Source organism: Bubalus kerabau, chromosome 1, assembly GCF_029407905.1.
Source record: "Bubalus kerabau isolate K-KA32 ecotype Philippines breed swamp buffalo chromosome 1, PCC_UOA_SB_1v2, whole genome shotgun sequence".
NCBI classification, from domain to species: domain Eukaryota; kingdom Metazoa; phylum Chordata; class Mammalia; order Artiodactyla; family Bovidae; genus Bubalus; species Bubalus kerabau.
In genome coordinates, this window is record NC_073624.1 from 46,492,784 (window position 1) to 46,520,562 (window position 27,779).

General features: G+C 48.6%; 1 protein-coding gene across 1 annotated transcript; it reads right to left on the reverse strand.

Annotated features, from left to right (window-relative positions):
• On the reverse strand, positions 1 to 27,771 carry CSF2RB (colony stimulating factor 2 receptor subunit beta). Its single transcript, XM_055574113.1, has 14 exons — positions 27,703 to 27,771; positions 19,454 to 19,705; positions 18,374 to 18,497; positions 15,655 to 15,845; positions 14,867 to 15,018; positions 14,616 to 14,784; positions 13,943 to 14,078; positions 13,628 to 13,782; positions 11,897 to 12,036; positions 10,780 to 10,942; positions 9,444 to 9,534; positions 9,180 to 9,237; positions 8,249 to 8,355; positions 1 to 7,632 (listed from the first exon to the last, which is right to left on the reverse strand). Exons 2-14 carry the CDS (start codon positions 19,527 to 19,529, stop codon positions 6,522 to 6,524), a joined length of 2,673 nt encoding a protein of 890 aa, XP_055430088.1. The 5' UTR covers positions 19,530 to 19,705; positions 27,703 to 27,771; the 3' UTR covers positions 1 to 6,521.
• Between the last annotated feature and the right edge of the window lie 8 nt (positions 27,772 to 27,779).

Here is a 27,779-nt window from a genome sequence, read left to right on the forward strand (position 1 = left end):
TTTTCTAATTAATGTATTTTGGAAATCTTTCCTTAATAGCCTTTCTTTTTTATGGCCATATAATATTCCACAGGGTGGAGCACACACATCCACACCTCTCCCTACCGCAGACTTAGGGAACACACTGTTGCCTCCATGTGGTTTCTGTTTCTGAAAGAACAAATAATGTTGCAATAAACTTTTATATACCTATCTTTTTGGTCATGTTTCTCAAATATTTTTAGAAACAAAATGTTGTCTAAAAAACTACTTCCCACCAAAATAGTGTAAGAGTACTTGCTCAAGAGAAAGAAAAAACAAGCCACAGACTGGGAGAAATTATTTGAAAGAGACATATTTGATAGAGGACCATTATCCAAACAGTTCACATAACTCTTATAACAATAATAAAGTGAATAATAATAAGAAGAAAATGAATAACCCAAAGACGGCAAGGAGCTCAAACCAGTCAATCCTAAAGGAAATCAGTCCTGAATATTCACTGAAAGGACTGATGCTGAAGCTGAAACTCCAATACTTTGGCCACCTGATGCATAGAACTGACTCCTTGGAAAAGACCCTGATGCTGGGAAAGATTGAAGGCAGGAGGAGAAGGGGACAACAGAGGATGAGATGGTTGAATGGCATCAGTGACTTGATGGACATGAGTTTGAGAAAGCTCTGGGAGTTGGTGATGGACAAGGAAGCCTGGCATGCTGCAGTTCATGGGGTCACAGAGTCGGACACGACTGAGCGACTGAACTGAATTGAATTGAAAAATGAGCAAAAGAGGTGAACAGATATCTCCCATCAAAAAGTGCACAGATGGCAAATAAACATACTAAAAGATGTTCCACATCAAATGTAATTAGGGAATTACAAATTAAAACAATGAGATTCCACTACACACTGATTAAAATGGTGAAAATCTGTAATACCAACATCGCCACATGCTGGCAAGGACGTGGAACAACAGGAACTCTCATTTATTGCTGGTAGGCATGCAGTATGGTACAGTCATTTTGGAAGACAAGTTGGCAGTTTCTTATAGAACTAAATGTACTCTTACCATATGATCCAGCAATCATGCTCCTTGGTATCTACCTAGAGAAACTGAAAACTTATGTTCACCAAAAACCTGCACATGGATGTTTATAACAGCTTTATTCCTAATTGCCAAAGCCTGGAAGCAACCAAGATGTTCTTCAGTAGGTGAATGGATAATAAACTGATACATCCAAATGTAACATGCAAAAGAAATATTATTTAGTGCTAAAAGAGATTGAGCTACTAAGCCATGAGATGACTTGGAGGAAACTTAAATGGATATTGCAAAGTGAAAGAAAGCTAATCTGAAGGGGACGACAGAGGATGAGATGGTTGGATGGCATCACTGACTCGATGGACATGAGTTTGAGCAAGGTCCGGGATTGGTGATGGACAGGGAAGCCTAGCGTACTGCAGTCCATGGGGTCACAGAGTCAGACACGACTGAGCAACTGAACTGAATTCAACTGAACTGAAGAGGCTACACACTGTGTTTCCAACTATATGACATGCTGGAGAAGGCAAAAATATGAATGCAGTAAAAGGATCAGTTGCTGCCTAGAGTTAGGAGGCAGGGAGAGATGAATAGGCAGAGCATGGAGAATTTTTTGAGCAATGCAAGTACTCTGTATGATACCATAATGGGGACACATGTCATTCCATCTTTTTCCAAACCGGTAGAATGTTCAACACCAAGATGTGTGTTAGTTGCTCAATCATGTCCAGCTCTTTTCAACCCCATGGACTGTAGATGAACTTTGAATGATAACGATGCATGGGTGTAGGTTCATCGATTTTAACAAACATACTCTGGTGAACCAGAGATGTGGCTAGTGGGGGCCGTTGTGCATATGTGGGACAGGGAATATATCAGAAATCTCTGTACTTCCTGCTCGATTTTGCTGTGAACTTAAAATTTCTTGAAGAAAATTGTTGTTGTGGTTTAGTTGCTAAGTTGTGTCTGACTCTTTGCCACCTCATGGACTGTAGCTTGCCAGTCTCCTCTGTCCATGGGTTTTCCCAGGCAAGAATACTGGAGTGAGCTGCCATTTCCTTCTCCAGGGGATCTTCCCGACTCAGGGATCAAACCCATGTTTCCTGCATTGGCTGGCAGATTCCTTACCACTGGGCCACCAGGGATACCCTCTCTAAAAAGTAACGTTTATTAAGAAAATATCATGAGCCAATACCATGAGGGCCCAAGGGCCTTGTCATTTCTGTCCATTGTGGGGCTCTTTCAGCAGCCTTTTTGCTCTGGAGCTCCCTGTAGGCTGGTGGATGTTTATCCAGGTCTGGAAACCCTAATGGCTCCTGTTCAGCTCTGCTCCTCCCTCCCCGATGTGCTGCCACACCCCAGTAGGTCCTTTGCGTGTCTCCTTCCATCTCAGGGACAGCTTCCTGGAGATCTCGGTCATGACAACTCCTTGGTGGTCCCTTACTCATGTGTATAGCTCTGGGCTGGGTTCTCAGGGGCAGACAGGTGAGGAAGACATGGTCCTACCTACAATGTATCTCAAGACATCAGTGAGTGAGAACCCACACCCTTAATATTTAGCTCCGAAAGAGATAAAATGTTTACTCTGATAGTTCAGTTGGTAAAGAATCTGCCTGCAATGCAGGAGACCCTGGGTTGATTCCTGGGTTGGGATGATCCACTGGAGTAGGGATAGGTTACTCATTCTGGTATTCTAGGGCTTCCCTTGTGGCTCAGCTGGTAAAGAATCTGCCTGCAATGCGGGAAGATCTGGGTTTGATCCCTGGGTTGGGAAGATCCCCTGGAGAAGGGAAAGGCTACCCACTCCAGTATTCTGGCATGGAGAATTCCATGGACTGTATAGTCCATAGGGTCGCAAGAGTCAGACATGACTGAGAGACTTTCACTTACTTACACTTAAAGAAGTAAAAACATTTTTTCTGCTTGGCTCTGGCTCAGTATCCCCTGCCCCACCCCACCACCAAACCCGCTCATTTTGTTATTTTTTTCTGTCTTGCCAAGCAACACGGATCATTTTGCATTCACAGGTGGACATTCTGGTGAGAGACCTTGCTTTTGAGGGCAGGTTCTAAACTCCAGGGCTTCCCTGGTGGCTCAGACAGTAAAGAACCTGCCTCCAATGCAGGAGACCCAGGTTCAATCCTTGGGTTGGGAAGATCCCCTGGAGAAGGAATTGGCAACTCACTCCAGTATTCTTGCTTGGAGAATTCCATGGACAGAGGAGCCCGGTAGACTAGAGTTCATGGGAGCTCTATGATGGGATCTCAAAGAGTCAGACACAACTGAATGACTGGCTTTTTTTTTTTTCTAAGCTACAGGGCCAAGGTTTGAATCCTGCCTCTGCCACCCACTGGCTGGTTGACCTGGAGTGAGTTATATAACCTCTCTGTGCTTTAGTTTCCCCATATACAAAAAAGAATATGATAAAGGTAGTATTTATCTGAAGGGGTTGCGATCCCCTAAATCAATGGAGCAGGGCCTGGCAGGCATAAGCTCTTAATAGCACTCATAGGGCTTCCCTGGTGGCTCATTGGTAAAGAATCTGCCTACCAATTCAGGAGACATGGGTTCAATCCTTGGTCTGGGAAGGTCTCACATGCCTTGGGGCAACTTAGCCTGTGCTCTAGAACCTGGAGTTGCATCTACTGAGCCCATGGGCAGCAACTGAAACCCACGTTCTCTAGAGCTAGTGCTCTGAAACAAGAGAGGCCACCGTAACGAGAAGCCCATGCAGTGCAACTAGAGAAAAGGCCAAGCAGCAATGAAGATTCAGAACAGCTAAAAATAAAAATAAATAAACAAAAAATTTTTAAAAATCCACAACAACAAAATAATTCTCATCTATTTGTATGAGGAATTCAGTCTCTTCCTTCTGTGTCCACTCTTGTTAGAGACTAAACACAAGATGCCCAGTTAGATTTGAATTTTGGATTACAATGAATCCCTTTTTTTAGCTTAAGTGTGTCCTTTATATTTCTCTCCCCCAGCCCATCTATCTCCTTCCCTCACTCTCTCCTGGCTTGCCCTGGGAGTACCACTTGCTTCTCATTCTGTTACAACCAGCATCTTAGGTCTGATCAAAACTGCCCCTAGCTCACTGTGGTAGACAGAAGGCCCTTCTGTTGAACTGAGTCCATCCTCCTTAGGGTGACTGTGCTTTCAAACGGCACCCCTGCCCATCCACCTAAACACTTATATACACGTTAATGTCTTGTAATAAAAATATTTTATCACAATTTTTTTTCAGTTAACAGTTTTTTTCCAACCATTTTGGAATTCACATCTTGGACTTCTCTCTAATGCACATAGGTCCACTTCATTCATTTTTCACACAGGATTCCACCTTAGAATGGACTCAAATTTTGTGATTAGTTTTACTATGGGTGAAGATTTCAACTGTTTATCATTTTCTTCGGCTACAAACAATGCCGTAATCAACAGGGATTTTATGGATGAAAGAAACAAGAACATTTGTTCTGCCATTTACTAAAACATATGATAAAGCTAGAACAGTCTAAGCAGTGGGGTCCATGGAGAAGACCATGTAATAAAAAGGAAAGTCTAGAAACAGACCAAGTGTATACACAGATTTTCTGTATCAGATACACAGATGAAGAATGGGTGATTCCACCAGTGATTCCAGAACATCTGGGCTACTTGTCTAAGCTGGCTCTCCTTCTTAAATGCATACATTCCAAAAGAATTCCATACATACAATTTTCAAACACAAGAAGAACCAGAAAAAATATAACTTTGGACAAATGCAGTTTTCAAGTGGTGAAGGCCTTTGTCAAATCTGACACCAAAAGTGGAGCCGTGAAGGAGTTCACCCATAGATTCATTTGACCACCCAGACAAGTCTACATTGAATACACTCAAAAGAGTGATGAACAGAATTAAAAGGCAAACCACAAACTAGAAAAATAAATTTGCACCATCTGTGAAAGGCCAGCCAGAGCTAAATACTTTGTAAAGGTTACTTAGAAAAAAGTGGACATCTGACACAATGAGATCTTAATGAGTTTAGCTCAGGGGAAAAAAAATACAAATGTCCAAGAAATAGGAAAATATGTGCAAACATGGTAGTTTCCAGATAATGCAAATTGAAATAATTTAATGCCATTTTTTGCATATCAGAAAGGCAAAGATTTAAAAGAACCTAGATCCTCAGTGTAGGCCAGTCACAGACCAAAAGCCTCTCATAGGTGGCTGGTGGGGGTGGGAGTTGTAAGGTCTTTCTGGAGGGAGGGCAGCCGGGAGATCTGGACTATAAGCTCAAGTGTCCATGCCCTTGGGTCGTTTTCCTTTTTCCCTTGTTGAGCAATTCTTTCTGACTTTTCTATGTGGTTTTTGAACTCCTCTCAAACTTTCCCTGGCTCCACTAGCCTAAGTATAGGAAGGAGATCACTTCAACCAGCGACCTGCACTGCCCACTGCTCAGATGCAGGGACTAGGAGGTCCCCTGAGGCTCCCCAGTCACCTCGAAGAGACTAGCAGTGTTTCCCATGAGTTCAGGACAGCGCTTCCCATGCCAAGTCCATGGGAAGTGACAATTCTTGGAGTGACAGTTAAGGCTGGTGCTTTGCTACCACACTTGGGGCTGACAGATGCTTGCTGTGTCCAGGGCTGCTCTTCCAAGTCTGAAACCCCCAAGACTCCACACTGTGCCTCCAGCCTCCTGCCTCCAGGCTGGAATCTTGTGCATATTCATGCCTGCCAGGGACAGACAGAAATCCTCCACAAAACCAGACATGTCAGCATCAGAAAAGGCTCTGATGGAGACAGGATGAACTTCAGAATGGGCTTAGCCTGGACCTCAAACTAATTCTAATGATAAATCAGTGGAAAGAGAAAGAAGACAATAGCAAAAGCAGGGAAACTCGGTAAAAAGGAAAAGGAAACAAATGAAATGAATGTGTGTATATATGCTGCTGCTGCTGCTGCTAAGTCGCTTCAGTCGTGTCCGACTCTGTGTGACCCCATAGACGGCAGCCCACCAGGCTCCTCCATCCCTGGGATTCTCCAGATAAGAATATTGGAGTGGGTTGCCATTCCCTTCTCCAATGCATGCATGCATGCTAAGTCGCTTCAGTCATGTCCGACTCTGTATGACCCTATGGACAGCAGTCCACCAGGCTCTTCTGTCCACAGGATTCTCTAGGCAAGAGTACTGGAGTGGGTTGCCATTTCCTTCTCTGGTGTATATATATATAAAGCTCCAATAATTCAGAACCTAAAATAAGTTAATTTCAAAGAACAGTGTGTGTGTGTGTGTCAGAGAGGAAGGGAGGGAGGGAGAGAAGCTTGACCTTGCTGAAGGCCAAGGAAGGAGGTAGATGGTTAACTTATTTTTCTGGTCTCCATCTGTTACAACATGGAAGCTTCTCCATGGCTTTGCAGAAAGGACCAGGGAAGGGAGCAGGGGTGGCAGGAGGGCCAGGCAGGGCAGGAGGAAAGGCAGGCCTTTCCTCTGTTCCCTTCCCTCAAGGTCTACAGAGACTCAGCACACCTGCCCAGGCCTGTTAATGTCCCAAGGGGGCAGTGACAAGTAGTCCTGCTGTTTCAGGGCTTTGAAGAGCTGAATGGCCGGCACCTGGGGAAAGGCCTGAGCTGGAGGTTTCTTAGCCTGGGCCACCTGGTTGAGGTCCCTGATCTCAGGACAGGGTCCTGGGGAAGTGGGCTTACTCTGGGGGGAGAGAGGGCCAGGAAGGAAGCAGTAGTCACCCACCTGCTGCAGGACAAGGAGACCCTCAGGGGTAGGGGAGGTGGGGGATGCATCTGCCCGGTGTGGGCCTGGGCTCAGGACAGGGCTGCTGACTCGAGGAGGGGCAGGGCTGGCTAGAGGGGACTGGGGCAACTGGCCTGTGGCTGGAGGGAGCTCCACATAGCCCTCGAACTCTGGTTTCAGGGGGGCTGAGGCTACAGGGGACCCATCAGCCAGTCCAGGATGGAAAGTGGGGTTCTGGTCTGAGGGGAGGTTTGGAGGGGCAGCCTGGGAGGGAGATGGGGCCCCGATGGGTGGGGTGAATATCAGATCTGGAGTGGTGACATAACCAGAGGCTACGGTGCCATCCTCAGGCCAGCCAGTGGGCAGAACTGTGGTGGCCCTGTCCTTCTGGTCTTGACCAACCCCCATCAGCCCAGGCTCTGGAGGGGCAGGGCCCATCCCTGACTCCAGGGAAGGGCTCCTCTGGGCCCCTGGGCTGGACTTTGTGTCCCCATCCCCAGCCTTGCCCTGCCCCTTCACCTGGGCCAGCGGGACCAGATGCACCTGCCCCCCTGCGGGCAGACACAGGTACTCCAGGGACCCCGGGGACTGTGGCTTCCTGCTCACCCCCATCTGTGGGGGCACCTGCTGGCCCATGAGGTCAGGCAGGGAGCAGCTGTGAGGCGGCCCCAGATAGGGACCGTTGAAGTCAAAGCCGGAAGCCTGGCTCTCAGGCCTGCTCGAGGGGGCAGCCAGCCCTGTTGGGGGGCTTGGGGGCTGCTCCGTGGGGAGGTCCGAGGCGGTCAGAGTCATGTCTGGCTCTGATGATGAGTCACAGGCATCTTTAGGGTCCTCTGTGGTGAGAGGTGACACCTCGCTGTGCCTGCAGTCTACAGGGAACACCCTGTGGGGAGAACAGGAGCAGAGATGCTGGGACCTCCTCGGACAGACGTCTCAGCTCATGCACAGGAGCGGAGCAGGTAGTGGGATGAGAGGCCTGGCCACACCCACAGAAAACTCAGAGCAGGGCAGTGTTGGGGAGCAGGCCCAGAGCAGGAAACCAGATGCTGCTCAGCCTCCCCATGGGTCTGGCCCTCCAGCTTCTGTGCTCTCATTCAAGGTCAAGGACCTCTCCCACCCTCCACTCCTTGCTATCACCCAGCTTCAGGCCCCAGGTGTCCAGCCTGGGCTCAGTCATCTCTCACATGAGGGTTAGTGGCAAGCTAGTTGCTCAAATGCTGAGGCCATGAAGGTTCACAGACCCTCCGCCACCCAGTGGGGCCAAGGCAGTGTGGGGTCTCCCTGGGCAGCAGGGTGAAGGGAGGTCATCTGCTCCAGTCTCCTGCCTCCGGTCAAGTCTGAGGTCTGACCCTCGCTAGGGATGCCTCTTGCTTTAGCACCACCAGTCTCTATGGATTTCTTCAAACTGAGGCCCAGACCCAGGCCACCTCCTCCAAACCTCTGGTGTGCAGGAGGGGGCCACCCTCCCACCGCCCAGGGATCCCCTGCCCGACACTCACCCCTCCAGGAGCTGAGGGCAACTGCTGCCCCATGGCCCCTTTTGTAGGTGGCTCCCACTACCCAGGGTGGCCATGCTGTCTGGCAGCCGGAGTCCGGCGCTCCCGTTCTGGAAAGAGAAAGGGCATTTGTATCTTTGGGAGTCAGGGCCCTCCAGAAGGTGCAGATGGAGGGAAGGCCTTGAGGGTGGTAGGGATTCAGGAGCCCCTAGAAGAGGCAGATACTCAGCACCAGCAGGACAGCCTCCTGACACCAGGGAGACGAGGCCAGAGAGGGGCTGGGACCTCGCTGGGGTCCCGGGTCTCCTGAGGACACTATCTGGACTGTCACTGCTCTGTGCTCACCCCAGCCCCCACCGCACCGGCCGCGAGACCCTCCCAAGGCAGCTTTGGCCCTGTGTAGTTGACCAAAGGGCTCCTGTTCTCCAGGGTCCTCTCAGCCTCCCACGATGTGCCCCAGACTCACCGTCCTCCCCACTCAATTACCTTCTCAAAGGAGCCTCATCTCCCCCCCCACATGCCTTCTACCTGCCATGGCCTCTCCCACCTGCCACCACCCTGCACCTGTTAGCGCTCAGCTCTGCCGTTCTGTCCTTGGAAAACCACTCTGCCTCCCACCATCCACCTGCCCTCAATATGACTACACCTCTCCTGGAGCCTCCCAGGGACCAGCCCCCCTATGCCAACCCTCCCTCCTATCCCAGGTGAGTCCCTGCCAGCAGGGCACCCTGAGCGTTGGGGGAGACCAGGGGGTCTCAGTGCTGGGCTTGCGGGGCTGGCCTGGCTCTTAGAGCTTCCCAGTCCCTTCTCTAGCCACCTGCACCCCCAGCCCCACTCAAAGCCCACAGGATGGGGAGCAAGACACGGACATGGGGACATGGCACAGGAGCACGCAAGCCCCAGCACCTCTGCTGCCCTCACAGTCAGCTCCTACCTGGAACAGGTGGCTCTTGCTGGGGTTAGGGATTTTCTCCTCCCATTTCCGGTTCAGCCTGGAAAGACAACAAAGAGGTGACTGCTGCCCAAGACCTCAGGGCAGCTGCCTGTGCTCATGTACGGAGGTGAAACTGAAGCCCAGGGAGAGCTCAGATTTGTCCAAGACCCCATTGGGAGCGGGTGACAGAGCAGTGACAAATAGTGACCCTGGCATCCTCTGGGGCCCTGGATAACACTCTCCCCCATCTTGGAGTCCCCTTACCTGTACCCGTAGACGCCACAGAAGTGCAGGACTGGAAGCAGGATTAAGGTGCTGATGACAAGGATGAGGGCTAGGACCCACATGGGCAGCACTTCAGGAAGCCAAGAAGGAAAAAGGATCATTAGCATCTAGGGAGGGAAAGGGCTGGAGACTCAGAAGACAGGGTGCAGCTGCTTCCTTGGGGTGCAGAGGAGGAGAGGAGGCCAGAAACTAAGAAGAAGGGGGCCTTTGTCTGAGCTACCCACAATGTTGGCTTGGTGGGAGGACACAGAGGGTTAGATTCTGGCCAGTAGCAGGAGTTGCTATGGGAGGGCAGCAACTGTAGCCAAAGGCAATCACAGGGGACTTCCCAAGGGAGGTCATCAAGAACAGGGACAACAGGAGAGGCAGAAATGGAGAAAGGGGTGATGGTGGAGGAACCAGAAGATGCAAAGGCCCATCAAAGAGTCTCTCAACTGTCCACTTGGGCTTAAGCCCCTTACAGGCTGGGCCCCTCCAAAACTCCCCTGATCTCTTTCCCTTAGGTCCTGTGGCCCAGTTCTCCTTTCCGCTTGGTTGGGGTCCTCTCTCTGGGGCTCTTTCCCTGACAGTTGGCTGGGACTGGGGACCTTGTTGCAAACACTTTGTCCTCTTTCTGCAGCCACCTCCTGGACCTTGTCCTACACTTGTCTCCTGGTGGCCACCATGGAGATAGTGGTAGATAAACGAAATTAGCAAAAGTAGAAGATTGAGAAATCAGACCAAAGCTTTCCAATCTCAGGCCCCAGTCTGTAGTTCCTCAGGCTGAGTGGTCCCTGGGTAGTAGCTTCCACAAAGGCTAGTGAAAGCATGCTTGTGTGTGTGTGTGTGTGTGTGTGTGTATGCTTAATCATGTCTGACTGTGTGTGAACCCATTGACTATAGCCTGTCAGGCTCCTCTGTCCATGGAATTTCCTAGGCAAGAATACTGGAGCAAATTGTTATTTCCTATTCCAGGAGATCTTCCTGACCTAGGGATCAAACCCGTATCTCTTGTGTCTCCTGCATTAGCAGGCGAGGCGAATTCTTTACCGTTGCTCCACCTGGGAAGCCAATAGAAGCCTGGGCCATATTAATAGAAGGCTGAGGTTCAGTCGCAGGGAGACCTGTTGGTGAGACGTGCTCTCTCCTCTGTCCTCTGGAGACCTTGCCGCAGTCTGTGTTGCACACCAGGAGGTATAATTTTCTAATCCCTAATGACGCCTGGGAGGGAAGGATGCTATCCTGGGGTGGGGTTATGTCTCCGTGTTCATATCCTCCCTGTCCTCTGCCCAGCAGGGTTGTGCCAGGAGGGGTGAGGGGGGCGTGGCAGACTTACCCCAATCGGTGTCCCAGGACCTTGCTTCACTCCACTCGCTCCAGATCCCATTGTAGTTCCCCGGGTCGGGTTTGACTCTCACTCTGGCCTGGTACCGGCTGGCGGGCTCCAGAGGTGGCAGCGACATGGTGTGGGCATTCTGGAAGTCCTCTGTCTTGGTGTCCTACAGGGGCAGGTGTGTGAGCAGGAGTCCTGAGGTCTGGGGCGTGTGGGCACAGCTACGAAACCCTCCCGCCTCAGCACCCCAGCCTTCCTGCTACCCATCATTTCCCAGCTTGCAGTCACATCCCCGGATCTGAGCAGCATCACCCTCACCACGGAGGACCACACTCCAGAGGGACAGGACCAGGGAGCACCTCTTGTACTGAACTCCTGGCACACATGACAACACCGGGGTGCAGAAACCCTGAGGAGTCACCATGCCCCGCCTCACCCTCCCAGCTCACCTTAGAGCAGCCTGGACCCCAGATATGGTCTCCCCTGGAGTGTGGTGCAGGGTGACCGAACCCTGGACCATCAAACAGATGTTCAGGAGCCCAAGGACCACTCCCAGCTCCACCACTAACCCTCTCCCTCCTGACTTCAGTTTCCCCATTTCCAGCAGAAAATTCTGGGGCTGGCTCTGAGGTTTCTGATCTGCCCTCTGTGGAGCCCCAGGTTCTGTCCACAGGCCCCGAGGACTGCCTGAGGCCCAGGGCCAGATACTGAGCCCTGGGCTGAGGCCCTGCCGGCCTCCCCAGGAGCTGCTCTGCTCTTAGCAGCTGCACATTTGCATTCTGGATGAGATTCTTATGAAGAAGTGTCACCTTATTATGACTTTTGAAAACCCGTCCTTCAGCTGCCTCTCAGCCCTCCCCCTCCTGATGTCCATGCCCCCTTTGCAACTCAGGGTCACGTGTACATTTTGGCCAAGTTCACATCATCTCTCTGAGTCTCAGTTCCTTCACCAAAGGAAGAGACAATGAGACTGCTCATTGGAGTGACCACCGAGTCCCAGCGGCTCTCTGTGGCTGGTCACGTGCTGGGAGCCAGGCATCTGGGCAGGTGGCATTTTCCCAAGTGTTGTCTCGCTGTCCTTTCCTCCCCTCCAGGCCCCTCCCTGGGCACAGTCTCTCACCTCCCATGAGGCTCCTTCTTTCTTGTACTGGACCTGGAAGATGCAAGCTATGTGTGAGTAGCTCATTTTTTCTTCTCTCCAGTGCAGGATGTAGCCATCTCTGCCCTTGGTCACGTTGAGGGTTGGGGGAGCCATCTGGACTGGAGGGAGGAAAACTTTTAAGGCATATTGTTTCTAATATTCCTCCAGTGGAACATTTCTTGTGTTCCATGCTCATCACAGGTGCTCTCTCCATTAACCCAGGACCCCAGGTCCCACCCATCTTAGGGTTTTACACCCCCATTTCACCATGTCATCTATTTTGACCTGAAATGCCCTTCTCTTGGGAGATGTTAATATACGCTTGTTTTATAGTGAGGTGACCAAAAGTATGGGTTACCCCTAGTATTTAAATAGAAATAAATGTTCTGTTAATTTATTCTAATCTAGAATATTCACAGTGTTCTAAGCATTATTATACATGCTAAATTTATATGAATAATTTCACTCAATTATAACAACAACTGGATGTAGTAAGTACTCTGAATCTGTCCACTTTTCAGACAAACAATTGAGCCCCAGAGTGATTAGGTAACTTTCCAAGGACAGGCAGCTATCAAGTGGTAGAGACAAAGATTGCAGTCTGGAAGATCCCAAACAATAAGTAGTGGATTTAAACCCAGGTAACTAAGACAAATCGGCTGCTGTCTCTGACACACACTAGAGATTGAGAAGAAGAACTTGATCATCAAGAAGCAATGCAGGAGTTTCCTCTGCATGAGGTCCTCACTATGTAACAGGAACCGGGGAACTTAACCTGCAAGACCCCTTAGTATGACACCCCACTCCAATACTCTTGCCTGGAAAATCCCATGGATAGAGGAGCCTGGAAGGCTGCAGTCCATGGGGTCGCTGAGGGTCGAACATGAATGAGCGACTTCACTTTCACTTTTCACTTTCATGCATTGGAGAAGGAAATGGCAACCCACTCTAGTGTTCTTGCCTGGAGAATCCCAGGGATGGGGGAGCCTGGTGGGCTGCCACCTATGGGATCTCACAGAGTTGGACACGACTGAAGTGACTTAGCAGCAGGAGTACCCAACATAAGAAGTAAATCACAGGTGAATTATTATTAACTCTGAAAATATCAGTTTGGGGAGGACTTTGGAAACTTAAAAAAGAAAAATCCAATCTGGGAAAGGAAGGGAAAAATCGGTGGGAAGACCAGGAGGTCGTGGGCAGAAGTAGGAACTTTTAAGCAACTGAGAAGTTGGAGGGGAAAATAAAGTGAAAGTGTTAGTCGCTTAGTCGTTTCTGACTCTTTGTGACCCCATGGACTATAGCCCGCCAGGCTTCTCTGCCCATGGAATTCTCCTGGCAAGAATACTGGAGTTAGTAGCCATTCCCTTCTCCAGGGGATCTTCCCAACACAGGGATTGAACCGGGGTTTCCTGCCTTGCAGGCAGATTCTTTACCATCTGAGCCACCAGGGAAGATAGAGCTAAAAGACTGAGATAAAAGGTTTTTTAATACTGATATTCTTGAGGAATATCAATTGCATCTTCCTTCATGTTATTTGTCATTGTTGCATTATTGCTTCTTGAGAACTTCCAGGATAGACTGGAATCATTTTTGTTCCATTTGGCTTCCTGGGGTATTTCATTGAAACTGACACACATGAAGTCTGGACCATGAGGAATGAAGCAGTGCTGTTGGGAGATGCTCCACACAGAAGGCTAGGGGCAAACTCACTGTTGTCTGAGCTCTTTATAAGTCTCTCGTCCATCTTTGGTCGAACAGAGACGATGTACTGGCTGTAGTTCCTGGGGTCAGGCACAGGAATCTGGCATTGGTGCCGGATGTAGGGGCTGCCAGTCTCCTTCTGCATGGAAGAGCATTCTTCCTCCCTGAGGATCATGGCAGAGGTCAGGGCAGGGGGAGGCAGGGCCATGTGAGGGGTGAGACCTCAGGAGGAGCTGTGGCTTCTGCTGGGCTCCAGGGGCAGGAGGAGGCCTGGAGAGGGTGAGGCTTAGAGGAGGGGAGGGGACAGAGGCAGGGGACACTCACCGTGCACTGGGCCCAGTCTTGTAGAAGAGGGTGAAGGAGACGGAGTGGGTTACCTCGGACCTCACTTCCCAGGTGCAGGTAAGCAGGGCGGCCCCATCAAAGAAGCACTGGAGGTTCTGAGGCTGGGCCTCATCCCCTGGGAGGGAGAACAAACCTTCCTTCAGTCCTCATTCGTTCATTCCCTAGCCTTCAGTGGGCTCACCATGAGACTCGTCACAGAGAGATTGTGGGGCCAAAAACATCAGGGGTTAAACTCAGCCTGACCTGCCAGCCATGTGACCTCAGGTCAGAGGGTGAATTCTGTGAAACTTCACACCCCCTGTGCAAGACGGGGAGGACATCACAGCCTCAGGGTTCAGGGATTTATTAAATAACACTGTCATGTTGGTGTGTCCACATGTCATGCAGCCCTCACGAAAACACAGCTGCCCATATGCCATTGTGATTAAATTGTAATTGCTCCTCCACATAACGTGGATAGCAAACTGGGGCCTGGGGGTGAGTCAGATGCAGTCGGTGCCTCTGCAGAGTCACAGTAAGGACGGGGTGGGCCCAAAGAAGCCACTCTGAACACAGAGCACCCGAGGATCCTGTCGTGTGTACACTGGACTCCTGTCCTGGAGATGTAATGAGCTCCCCTCTCCACAAAGGAGCATTGTCCCAACTCTGTTACCTGGCTGGGAGTTCCAGGAAACCTCCTGGCTCCACTGGCTGGGTCGTCCTGAGAGCCCTGAGCCTGGGGCTAGCCTGGTGCGCACTCGGGCCACGTAGGTGCTGCTGGGCAGGAGGTACTTTAGCTCCAAGATGGCCTGAGGGGACTTGGAGTGGATGGTGCGGGCATCCTGGAGGGGAGAGGGGCTATTGGAGCATGGCCGGCTGGGCCAGGTACCTGTGGGTTTGGGGCACAGTTGGTGGGGTCCCTACCTCCCAGGAGTCCTGAAGCCGCTTGTAGACCACCTCAAACTCCAGGCTGGACAGCCAGTGGCTCTGGAAACCCTCATGGGCTATCCTCCAGGACAGCAGGAGACTCTCCCTGGTAGCAGTGATGTTGAGGTCCTTGGGTGTGGGGGGCTGCACTGGAGGGACAGGAAGGAAAGGGTCCCTAAGGGGCTGGACAACTGTGCAGGAGGTGAAGGTCCTCTGTGGCCCATGTGTGGATAGGCCTGGGTCCCAGGCCAGGCACTGCTCCCACTGGCTGAATGACCCTGGACAGACCCTTCTCCATGGACCTCAGACTGCCTTCTGCTAAATCATGGGAATTCAGTGTGAACATGAATGAAGCTGTGCAGATTCCTAGGCTTCAGAACATAAGCTCCATGAAAGGTGCTCAAATTGAACTCCAAAGGGAGCTAGCTTCCTTCTGTCCCCACTGCCCACAAGGTGGCCTGTGGGGCCTCCTTCCCAGCAGAGGGCACTGTGACTCCTGTAACTCCCTCTTCGGTCTACACTTTATTAGTTCCTCTGCCCAGGGTCATCCTGCACCTCTCAGTACCCAGCAGACGTGTATCCTTCGGAAACTTCTTGGGTCCTCTCCCCAAGGCAGAATCCCTGCTCCTTTTCCTGGCCCACCACAGCCTTTGTATGGTCCTTACAACCCTGGAGGATTAGATGTTTCCACATCTGCCTCCCCAAGTAGGCCAGGAGCTTGTGGACACTCCAGGGTTCCCTGTCCTCACAGGGGACTATGCTTGGCCAGGGACCCCAGACCTTACCATGCTGACTCAGATTAACGGTGAGCTCAGTGACCAGAGGCTGGTCCGGTTGGAATGAGAAGTAGTCAAAGTCGGCAAGGACAAAGTTTCGGTAAGGAATAACACATTTTCTGGGTACGCAGCCAGGACAAGGGCTGTTTAACCAGGGCTTGTCGTCACTAAGATTGCAGGACACTCGCTGTGGATGGTCCCTGCCAGGAGAAGACAAGGTTAGCCCAGAGAGAAGAATCACTCACTCACAAATATTAACAGATGGTTCCTACATGTAAGGCTTTGTTTAGTACCAGGGAGCCTGGCAGGAAATAAAATACATGCAAATCCCTGTCTATAGTGCAGACATCCTAATAGAGGCAGACATACACAGAACAGTGAAGGAATGATGCCACATGTCAAATGGAAAAGTGTACATAGACAAGTCAGGAAGGAAAGAGGTGTGAGCAGGCCAGGAGGGCTGGCCTGAGGATACAATTTGGAATAAAGGAGGCAGGGAAGACCTCTTGGAGAAGGTGACATCTGAGCAGAAACTTGGAGATCAGGGAGGGAGCCATGCCAAATCTGGGGAAAGAGGATTTCAAGGAAAGGGAACAGCAAGGGCAAAGGTCCTGGGGTAGGCATAGGTTTGGGATGTTGTGTGACTAGGCAATTAACAGTGCGTGCAGAGTAGATATGTGAGGGTGGGAGGTCCAGGAGCCTAGCAGAGTGAGGTTACAGAAGGTCAGTGCTTAAAAGGAATGTAAAGAATTTTGAATTCACTGGAAGTGAGGAAAATTGAGAGTTATGAGCAAAGGAGTGATGTTTTGACACACACTTTGAAAGGATTCCTGTGGCTGCTGAGCTGTGGATAGATTGAGTTGGAGGGGGTGGCAATACTGGAAGCAGAGGGACAAGTTAGGAGGCTTCTGGACTATCTCAGTGATAAGAAGTGGTTTGGATCAGGGTCTTAGCCAGATTCACTTTCTATTTGAAGATGAAGTCGATCACATTTGCTGATGGATTGGATGCTGTGGTGAAGAAGGAAAGGAGGGAAAGGAGACTGAAAAGCAAAAAATAAAAGACTGTCCCCATTTGTCTGGCTTGAGCCCCTGGAAGCTCCCCTTTGGTGAACTGATATGGGAATCTAGCACAGGGGCTGTCTTTGGGAGGCAGAGCAGGAACTTGTTTAGGACACTTGAAGTTAAAGACTATAAGGGACAATGCGGAGAGGCAAGTGAACCTATGGTTCTGGAACTTGGGGAAAGGTCCAGGCTGGAGAGAGCATGTCTGGGTCAGAGCCATAGTCTGGGGCTGGATCTCTGCCGCTGGATCCAGATGCAAGAGAATGGAGGTCCAAGAGTCCTGGGACATCATCCCCTTCAGAGAAGGGAACGGACTAGGAGACAGAAAAGGGCGGGCCAGGGGGACATGGGGAAGGGCCCAGGTGCTGGCCAGGGTCAGGGAGGGAGGTGCCACAGTGGGACCTCGTATTTAGGCCCAGCCAGTCCTTGTCAGGTGCTGACTGTGGGTGTGTGGGGAGAAGGCCAGGACTAACCATTGATTTACACGAAGTGGGCATCACTGACTCCAGCGGGAGCAGTTTAAATGGCCTGCTGGGGGCAGCAGAGTCCTGGGAGAGTGGGCTCTGGAGGAACTACCTGAGAGGCACTGGAAACAGGGCTCCAGACCACTCTTTAGAGGAGGTTCCCTCAGAGGGAAGCCAAGAATGGACAGCCAGGCTAGGAGACTGGACTCGGAGGCCCTGAGCTGCAGTCTGGTTGGCATCTGTAAGTGGATCCCGGGACAGTGTCCCTCAACAGCATGGGGAAGTGGCGATTGGGATGGCAGTGATGTCCTTGAGCAGCAAGACCAGGTGGGACCCTGGCTCTGGCCTCAGACAGGCCTGGGACAGGCAATCACTGCAGGGAGTATCCAGGGAGGTAGCAGGCCATGGTCGGGGGAGATGTTGGGAAGCTTCTCTTCTGGGGGTGTCTGCTGTCCCAGTGCAGGAGGAGGCAGGCCACAGCTGAGGGTGGGGGTGGGGACAGTGGACAAGGAGGACAGAGGCTCTGGGGAGAGCAGGGGAGAGAGTGCAGGGGCGATGATGCTGTGGAGCGAAAACCCTTCTTCCTAGGGGAGGTCGTCAGGGGTCTCCCCAGACCCTGTGATGCCTGCTGTTTAACTACTTCCATTATGGTGAGTTAGACTATCACCGGATCCCAGAATGGTGGGAGTACCTTCCCAAAAGGGCTATGCCCTGGAAACTAGGTGAGGCGAGAGGAGAAGCCCCAACTCCGGAGGGAGCAGGGCCTGAGGAAGACATGGAGCTTAGCCTTGCAGGCTGGCCACAGGACACTGGTCCTGCTAAGGCCTTGACCCCACTGTGGCCAGGGGGAGGGACCTCACCTCTGCAGCCTCAGTTTCTCCATCTGTGAATTGGGTATCATGTCCCTGTCCTGCCCACCTCATAAGGAGGATGAACCAAAATTGACTTCTGCCGATTGATTTTGTTCAATTGTGACAAAATAGGAGATTATCACCATCATCAACAATATTAACATCAGAGGTTCTTCCCCCAAACTGGACATCAGACACAAGCCCCTGGGCCCGGCAGGCCACCTGGTGGGTCAGGAGCTCCTGGGTAGGAGTTTCCCGCCCCCACCTTCTGTCCAGCCCCAAACTCCTGGCACTGCCCACACAGCAGCGCCCCTCGCTGCCCTCCAACCCTGGGCCCTGCCTCACTCACTCCTTGGGCCTGCGGTAGAGGGTCACGTTGACCAGTCGCTGGGCATCCTGGGTGTCCGCCCACCTGCAGATGATGCGGCTGGTGTAGTCATTATGGCAGCGCAGGGTCTGCATCGGGACAGTCTCTGCCAGGGAGGGAAGCAGAGAGAGGGTCACACCTTCCCCCTCAGATGTCCCTTGTCACCACCCCTTGCAGCCCCTCCTGGGTGCACAGCACTGCAAAGAAGTCTGCCAGAGTCCTGTAGAGGCTCCTAGAGCCCAGGCAAATGTCCCCAGAGGCCTTGGCGGGGGCAGGGGCGGCTGTCTCTGCAGGTGTGCAGGTGTAAGGGAGCCAGCTGTGGACCCTCTTGTCTGGGGAAAAACACAATATTCTAGTTGATTCAGAGCACGTGTCATGAGCCCCTGCCTTGCCCAGCTCCTGGAGGAACAGAGTCCCTCCCACTACAGGTGGGCACATGTGTCAGACACAGGCCCCGCCCCTGGGCCCGTGAGTGGGCGCAGCCTTGGAGCAGAGGCACAAACCCACCCCTAAGGGGCCTACTCTGGGGACCTCCCCACCCTGCTCTCGGATCAGGCCCCGCTAGGCCTGATGCTTGGAAAGTGGAGTGTGGTTCCCAGGGTTATCAGGGGAGCTGAGCTCTCTGGGAGCCCTTGGGGAGGGTGGTCAGTGGCCTGAGGATCCTGGGGTTGGGGGACATCTCAGCAGGGCCTTGAGGCAAGAGGAGAGACACCCCCTCCCCCACGGCTGAGGGACCCCAGGATCAAAGGTACAGAGGTGGGAACTGGTCAAGACCCCCAGGTGCTGAGTGTCTGGGGGGAATGCAAGGTCAGACAAAGGACTGGAATGGCCAGCCAGGAGGTTAGAGGTCTGGAACGCCACACCGGGAAATGTGGACAGAGAAGCCACACAGCCAGAGAGGTCTTTACAGGAGGCCAGAGAAGAATGAGCGGGAGTGCTGGGGGAGGGAAGGGAGGCCTCCAGGGAAAACCAGGAGAGAGAAGAGATGGTCGAGGGGAGGGAAGGCTGGGGGTCTGGGTTCTGTGGCCCGGCAGTGAAAAGGAGGGGGGTGATCTGGCTCACCTTCAGCCCCTGTTATGCTGAGTCCCCAGCAGAGCGCCAGCAGAGCCAGGGGGGGCAGCCCCTGGGTCAGTGTCATCTCGTGATTCAGCTCTGGAGAACAGGTAGCCTGCTCAAGTGGGTCCAAGTCTGAGCAAGGTGTGGGCTCCTCACTGTCCTGGAGTCTTGTGTTCCTCCCCTGCTGGAGGCTGGGCTAGACCCATGTCATCAGCTCTTGGGAATCCTCCTGTCTCCAGGATCCTGCCTCCTCCAGGCCTGCGGAAGGAAGCGTCAGCCCGTGGGACTTGGCCCACGTGGTAGGGCGGACCCAGGAGTGGCCTTGCTGCCTGGCTGCAGCCCCACTGCTGCCTCAGCCTGGCCCTTGGGACCGTCCCTGCTCCTCAACTCAGTGCCTGGGATGTGACTGTGAAGGAGATGCACTTAGTGGCCTCTGCAGATGTGGGTTCCCACTGGGTCACACTGCCCTGGTAAAGAGAAAATTCAAGAGGGAAGCCTGGTATTTGATTTTTCCCCCCACCAGGTATTGACCCGAGGGAGTCACTGGGTGTTGGGGTGTGCTTCTCCCGTGTGAGTGAGCACATGCACACACCCTCACCACACACACAGACACACACACACACGTGCGTGCGCGCACACACACAAGCCTGGTGCTCTCCCCACCTCGTTCCATTTACCTCATTCCTCCCACACTACCCTTTGAAATGCCGGTTCCCTTTTTTTTCTGCAGAAGTTTGGGGATTTCCTTATTTCATTTCATCCAGCCCCCGGGAAGTACCAGGAAAGTAGAACAGAGAGGAGCATGACTCCTTTTCTGTCCGTAAGACTGTCGAAAACTTCACTCAAGCTGCACAGACACATACCAGAAGCTCTGTTGCTGGGAAAAGCACGGCTCTAGGCTCAGCCAAACTGACTTTCAACACAGGCCCTGTCCCTCCTGTGCTGGTGGCCTGGGCTGACTTATCAGTGCCCTCTGAACCTCGCTCTCTAAACCTATAAAATGGGCCCAACCTGACGTATCTCACGTGAGATCATGAGGGAGAACCAAACTTGATGATCTTTGTGGGGTGGTTAGTCCAAGAAATGCCTGGGAAGGAAGAGTGGGTTTGTCTGGGGCTGGGGAGAGTATTTTAGCTCCTGCAGGGGAGCAGTGCCTTGGCAGGCAAAGGAGAGTCTGCCTGAGCTGATGCAGCTTGCTCTGCCTACCTGGAACTCAGCTAAAAACTCAGAGTTTCTCTTTGGGTCTTACCACAAATGCAAATTCCTCACATGTAAAGAGGTTAATTCTTCTGAAAGTCAGTTATAAGTTTAACACAACTCTAATCAAAACTTAACAAGATTTTCTTTCTTTTTGGCAGGAATTCACAAGGGAAAAAATATGTGTGAGGACAGTTAATAAGACTTTAAAACTAAGAAGTCTCATAGAAAAATGGGTCTTCCTAGATGGCTCAGCAGTTAAAGAATCTGCCTGCATTGCAGGAGACACAAGAGACACCGGTTTGATCCTTGGGTTGGGAAGATCCCCTGGAGGAGGAAATGAAAACCCACTCCAGTATTCTTGCCTGAAAAATTCCATGGACAGAGGCACCTGGCAGGAAGTCCATAGGATTGCAAAGAGTCAGACACGACTGAGTGAGTAAGCACTAACAGAAAATAAACTTTTGGTTACCAGATGGGAAACGGGGAGGGGTAAATTGGGAGTATGGGGTTAATAGATGCACGCTACCATATATAAAATAGATAAACAACAAAGACTAACTGTACAGCACAGGGACTATATTCAATAATAAACTACTATAAATAAACTATGTTTATAATAAACTATAATGGGAAAGAATCAAAAGTAAAACAAATACAGATATATATATATATGTATAACCAAATCACTTTGCTTTACACCTGAAACCTACTAAATATTGTAAATCAACTATAGTTCAATAAAATAATGAGTTTCCACTCAATAGCAAAATTTATTATAAAAATCTTGTAAGTAAAGTAATGGATTTTCACACATGCACACACGTGTGTGCACACACACAACAAATCAGTGGACATACTGATTAGATGAACTGTATTTCTCTAGAGAATGTACTACATGATGAAGAGGAACCACAAATCAGTATTAAGTGATGGAATAATAAAAAGTGTTGAAACAATTGAATAACAACATAAAACATATCAGCCTAAACCCCTACCTTACACCATTTCCCATGTATCAAATCAATGAAAAATTTAAATATAGGCAGTTAAATCCTATGAAACTTGCAAACTGTACAAGTGAATATCTTTGAACTATTTAAGTTTCAAAGCACTAGAAGAAATCAAAGACAAAGGCTGAGAAATAAAAGTGCATAAAAGTGAACACTTCAGTATTTTATAAAAATAACTGAACCACAAAGCAAAGGACAAAGTGAAAAATAAATGTTTGTGCCAGAAGTATGGAGAACAAGTGACTACCTTTATGCTATAAATAGTTCAAACAAATTAATGGCATCCAAGGACACAAGCATAAAAGACACCTACATGCAGAGAATTCGTATTAGTGGCTAACAATTACAAAACACTTACCATCATTTGGCCACTGTTCAAAAGGCTTTACAGATATTAATACATCAATATGTAGGTTAAAATCTCCACTTTGTAGATGAGGAAACTGGTATAGGTCCATGATGATACAGCAGAAAGGAAAAGGCTGAGACTGTAGCACAGGAGATTGGCTTTAGAATTTGTGTTCTTAACCAGTTATAATAGTGAGTAGCATAGTTTTATATTTCCCAATTATTGGTATCGTACATCTCTATTCTGACATATACTGACCCAACAGATACTTCTACAGATATGCACAAATGTCTGTGCAAAGACAAAACAAAACGTTGAAACATCTTAAGTAGCATGCTCAGGGAGATTTGAGAAATCATGGCCATTTAAGAACAGATTGCTACGCAAAGAACAAATAAAACAGAGTTCTTAGCATTTGAAGGCAATTGAAATTTTATTGACGTTTTATTGAAGAAATCCATAAAACAAACAAACAAACACACACCATGACTCAATAATGGGCCAAATCAGAATTAACGCTATAAACTGTCATGTTACAAAGGTAGATATTGAAGACAGCAAATAGGCTAGGAAATGAAAAGTCTTAGAGAAAAATTGAGGCCTAGGAAAGAAATTCAACAGTTCCAACATCTAGAAGCAGAAGACAGAGAACTGAGGGCAGGTACGGCAGATGGTGCCGGTTGCCTAGCTGTCCCCTTTCCCCTTGATAACAAAAGGTTAGGTTCTACCTAGGTTTATTGCTGCACAGAATAAAAGATTTTATTTCTTACACTCTCCTATTGCTAGGTGTGGTCATGTGACTAAATGTTGTCCAAGAAGATGTGAGTAGAATCACTGGGTGTGTCTTTCAAAAAAAGTTGCTTAAAGGAAGTGGCTCAGGTAGGAGGAATCTATTTTTGCCCTCCTGCTTTTTTTCCTTTCTCCAGTTTGCAGTGATGGCTGGAGTTCCAGCAGTCATTTTGAATTATAAGGTTCTGTTGAGTGTAGAAGTCATAAGCAACAGAAAAAGAGGAACCTCGATCCCTCTTCTCACTGTGAACCAACCATACAGTCTGAGACTGCCTACCACTGGACATTTTTCATGTGAGGGAAAAAATAAACTTATATAGTATTATGCTACTGTTATTTGGGGTTTTTCCATGTGCAACCAAAGAGATACAATTGCAAATAGAAGAAAAATTCACAGGGCTTTAAATCAGGCAATAATCTACTAAGTTAAAAACAAAATTCATTTTTAATAGCACCATACTCAGTCACATGCTAATAAACTTCTGGTCATCAAAGAGTAAAAGGTAATCCTAGAAGCTTCCAGAAGTAAACAAACAAGTTATTTTCAGTGAAAAAAGATTGGGTTTGCAAGGTCCTCTAACAAGTAACACAGGATACTAAATAGATAGTAATGTCTTGAAAATACTGAGAAGAAAATATGTTTGAACCTAGAAATATAAAAAGTCTAGCTTACTTTGAAGTTCAAGGGGGAAAAAAATCACAATATTTTGGAAATGTAAGAACAAAAAAAGCTTTCCATATCTTTTTAAAGAGAGTTACTCTAGCATATATTTCAGATAAAAAATAAAAATTCCAAGAAAGAGAGATAGCACGTGATACTGGAATCAATTTTGAAAAAAGAAACCAATAGGACTTACTGTTAAGTAAAGAAATATTGTTACTGACTTCCCTGGTGGCTCAGACAGTAAAGCGTCTGCCTACAATGAGCGAGACCGGGGTTCAATCCCTGGATCAGGAAGATCCTCTGGAGAAGGAAATGGCAACCCACTCTAGTACTCTTGCCTGGAAAATCCCATGGATGGAGGCTACCACTGTAGCCCGTGGTAGGCTACAGTCCATGGAGTCGCGAAGAGTCTGACACAACTGAGCAACTCCACTTTTCAAAGTAAAAACAAATAAATACACAGTAACAGCATTGAAGTAAAACTGAGATCATTTTAACACAAGTGTTGGCTGTGAGGTTACAGGGAAAAAGCAGAGATGAACCGAAAGCTTGCTAAGGATCTTGCCTTGTTTTGGAGGAGTGTATATATTCTGAGTAAGCCCAAATGCTGATGGAAAATATAAGTTAAATATAAACATGTGTGTTTAAAATGTAAGGGTTAAAGATCACTATGAGTGAGGATTGAGCATGGAAACCAGAGGATGACAGGAAGGGGGAAAGGAAAAGGAAGAGAGGGAGGAAGAGGAGAGAAAAGCCAAATGCCTTCTCACTCAAAATAAAATAAACATGCTCACCAAAATTCTCGAACTCCTGCAGAAATTTAATGATAAAAATAGCAATTGGAAAAGGGGAAAAAAGGCACAAATTCACTCCAGACAAAAACAATTTCATAGGACAGCCTGATGAAGACTTTAAAAAGAAGAATGCATCAACTCTCTTTGTGATTAATAGAAATAGATCAACAGACAGATTAAAAGGAGAAAAAGATAAGCTTATCTTAACAGATGCCCTTAAATACTTGATAATACAAAAACCATTCCTGATGAAACAAAGAAATAAACCTTGGCAAATGAGGAATTGAAAAGAATGTTGACATTTCTGGGTATGTACTAGAAAACTACAGTAACATTAGAGTCAACAGAAATGTCAGTACCTTCTGCTTTAAAGTAGAAGGCTGCCTGCTGTTGTTATGACCCCTATTTGGGGATCAGTATTCCCCCAAGTCATCTCTAAATTCAAGACAATCCAAAGTAAGACTCCAGAAAGATTTTCAACTGGCTTAGCAAACTGATTCTAGATTATAACAAATCCAACATGAGGGACTTGCTCTATTGGTTAGAAAAACGACGAGTATAATAGTAGACAGATGGAACAGGAAATGGTAAGGAAAAGAACGACTTAGGAATTGGAAGTAATAGTAGAATTTCAAATCACAGAGAACACATGGTTTGCACACTCAAAATTAATGATATTGAGACAACCAGCTAATCATTTTTTTTAAAAGTTAGATGATTACTTATTACCCACACCTCCAAATTCTAAATGGATTAAAGATTTAAATGTCAAAGCTAAAAATGATAAAAGCTCTAAAATATTTCTTTAATCTCAGGGATTGAATAAGACACCGAATCCAGAAAGCCTGAAATACAAAATAATGACAGATTTGACTTAAAAGCAATGAATACATTTTTATACAATGCAAGGTATCTTTAAACACACCAAAGAGAAAATAGAGTGGTAATCTGAAAGACATATTTTCAACATATGTCAATAAATGGTTCATACACGTAATAAATGGAACACTCCTAAAACATTCCAAATGTATTAATACTCAATACATAAAAGACAACCAACCCACTGAGAAATGTAAAGGACATTTCCATGCACATTACAAACTGAATCCAAATGGCCTTTCAACACATGGAAGATGCACAACTTCACCTATCACCAGGGAAAGGAAAAATCCAAGTGAGAACCAGATAATTTTCATCCATTACACTGGACACAATTAAAAGATGGACTGTTTCTTTAAAGAGAAACCAGCCTTTTTATGCACTGCCATGGAATGTATGTTAGTTCAGCTACTTTGAGGATGGTTTGACAATATCTATTATTATTTTAAATGTGCAGTCTCTTGCCCAGCAATTCTGCTTCTAGGAATCTGGGCTGTAGGAAGACTTTCTTAGGTGTGGAAAACTGGAGACCACCCAAGTGTCTAGCAATGTGGGATCGGGTAAATCGTGGTGCACCTATGAAATGGAGCAGGACCGCCTGGTCCTTGCCTACCCTCCACCGCACCACGTCCTCTGCCTGCCTTTTGTCTGTGGAAAACTTTAGTCAAAGAATAAGTTTAATCAGAAAAGTGAGAAATACAGAAACAAAGGAAAAAACAGTCAAAAGAGACCAAATAATAATAATGTAATCATTAAGCATAGTCAAGGATCTTTAGTGCTTTCTCAAGGGCTATAGATAATATTCTGAGCCACATCCTATGAGCTGTCTTGTAGATACTAAAACACCAAGATGGAGAAGTTAACTACATGACGACCAGACTATACCCACAACATAAGCTGCCACGATTCTGAGAAATGGCCTCAAAGAAATGGGAACAAATGGACCCCGGAACTGAAGATTAACTGTACCTAAAACAATAACGATGACACTGGTCAGATCAGCGATGACCAGTTTGAAGATGACTGTCAGAGCTGATTGTGCTGTTTCTGTATGTAGCCCCCATTCCCACCTTCTGTTTATAAAAGCTCTTGCCCCACTGGTTGCCAGTGTGGGAGAGTCAGCCTTTGGACAGACATCCACAACCACAGTTGCCAGCATCTGAAATAAAGCAAACTTTCCTTTCCACCAACCTCGCCTGCTCATTGGCTTTTGAACGGCAAGCAGCCAGACCCCATCCTGCTCTTTCAGTAACACCTAAACTGATAAACGTCATGTATCTCTCAGGGCTAATTAATGAGTCAAATCTCTACATCTTATTATGGAATGTTGTCCAAAATGTAATACTAAGTGGAAAACTAAGCCATGGAAAACTAGGACAACATGTATGTTATAATCACTTTTATGTACTCCCATTTTTTAATTTTTTAGCAAAGCATAGATCCATGGATTCACTTGTTTAATATTAAATACATTCATTAAAGAACTCAAGAAGTATCCTGTGATGTTAGTGGATATAGCACAATATAAGTAAAACTAATGAATGAAAAAAAGGGTGACCCAAAATTAGCAGGACAGATTTTACTTGTTATAAAACCATTAGAAAGCAAGGAAGATGATAAGCAGAGAAAATTAGAATCTGGTTATACAAAAATGGAATAGCAAGGTGTCTAAAGACTAAACACTGCACGTTTGCAACTTGTTGCTGCGGGCTGCCTGGCGAGTCCCCACAGGCTCTTATCTCAGTGGGGACCCAGAGAAACACCTGCCTTCCCATCCACAGGGCAAGTGCACACCTGGACGAAAACACCCCCAGACGCCAACCACCTAGCCAACTCATCAGTGGCAGGCATCCACAGCTTGGCCCAAACCCAACTAATCAACAGTGGTCAGGGCAGAGTACAACCACAAAGAAAACGTTTTTGGAGGGGGGAAGACATGTCTCTAAGTAAGTAAGGAACCTGCTCCTTCTTATCTTCCGACATGAGCTTCTCAACCCACACCAATCTAGGTCTGAGCATAACAAGATTCCTGGCTTCATCATCTGCCTCCAGTATCTCTGCATCCCCGTGGACATTCACACATGTGTGCGCATGCACACACAGACTTTTTCTGAACCAGGATGTCAGGGACTATCGGCACTCCCCTGTTCCAGACATGAGACAGAAGCCCAGGACAGGATATTATCACTGCCACCAACCCTTTAGTGACACCTTAGTGACAAAGTAAAGACAACAGTACACAGCTGTGTGACTCCCAGGCCTGAACTCTCTACCGCCCCAGACATCTTCCCTGCTGACAGGACAGTCAGATTCACCAGTGAGGACTGGACCCTCAAAGCCCTTCCCCCAACACCCAGGCTGGTCTGTTCCTGCTGTCTGTCTCCTCGTCCACTGGCTGCCCAGGAGGCTGGGTTCAGGTTTTCCCAAAAGGCCAAGCCCTAACCTCCCAAGTCCCTGGGGCACACTTGCCCACTCGACACCCCCAGGCTCTCCCTGTCCTTCCCATCCCAGACTGCCACACGCCCCTGCTCCCGACCCCGCCCTTCACCCTGCGCTGAGCCCACACATACCTCTTTGTGCCGGGACAGACGGACCTTCTGTGGTGTCTCCTGGAGGCAGTCAGCGAGCCTCTCAGGCTTCCTATTTA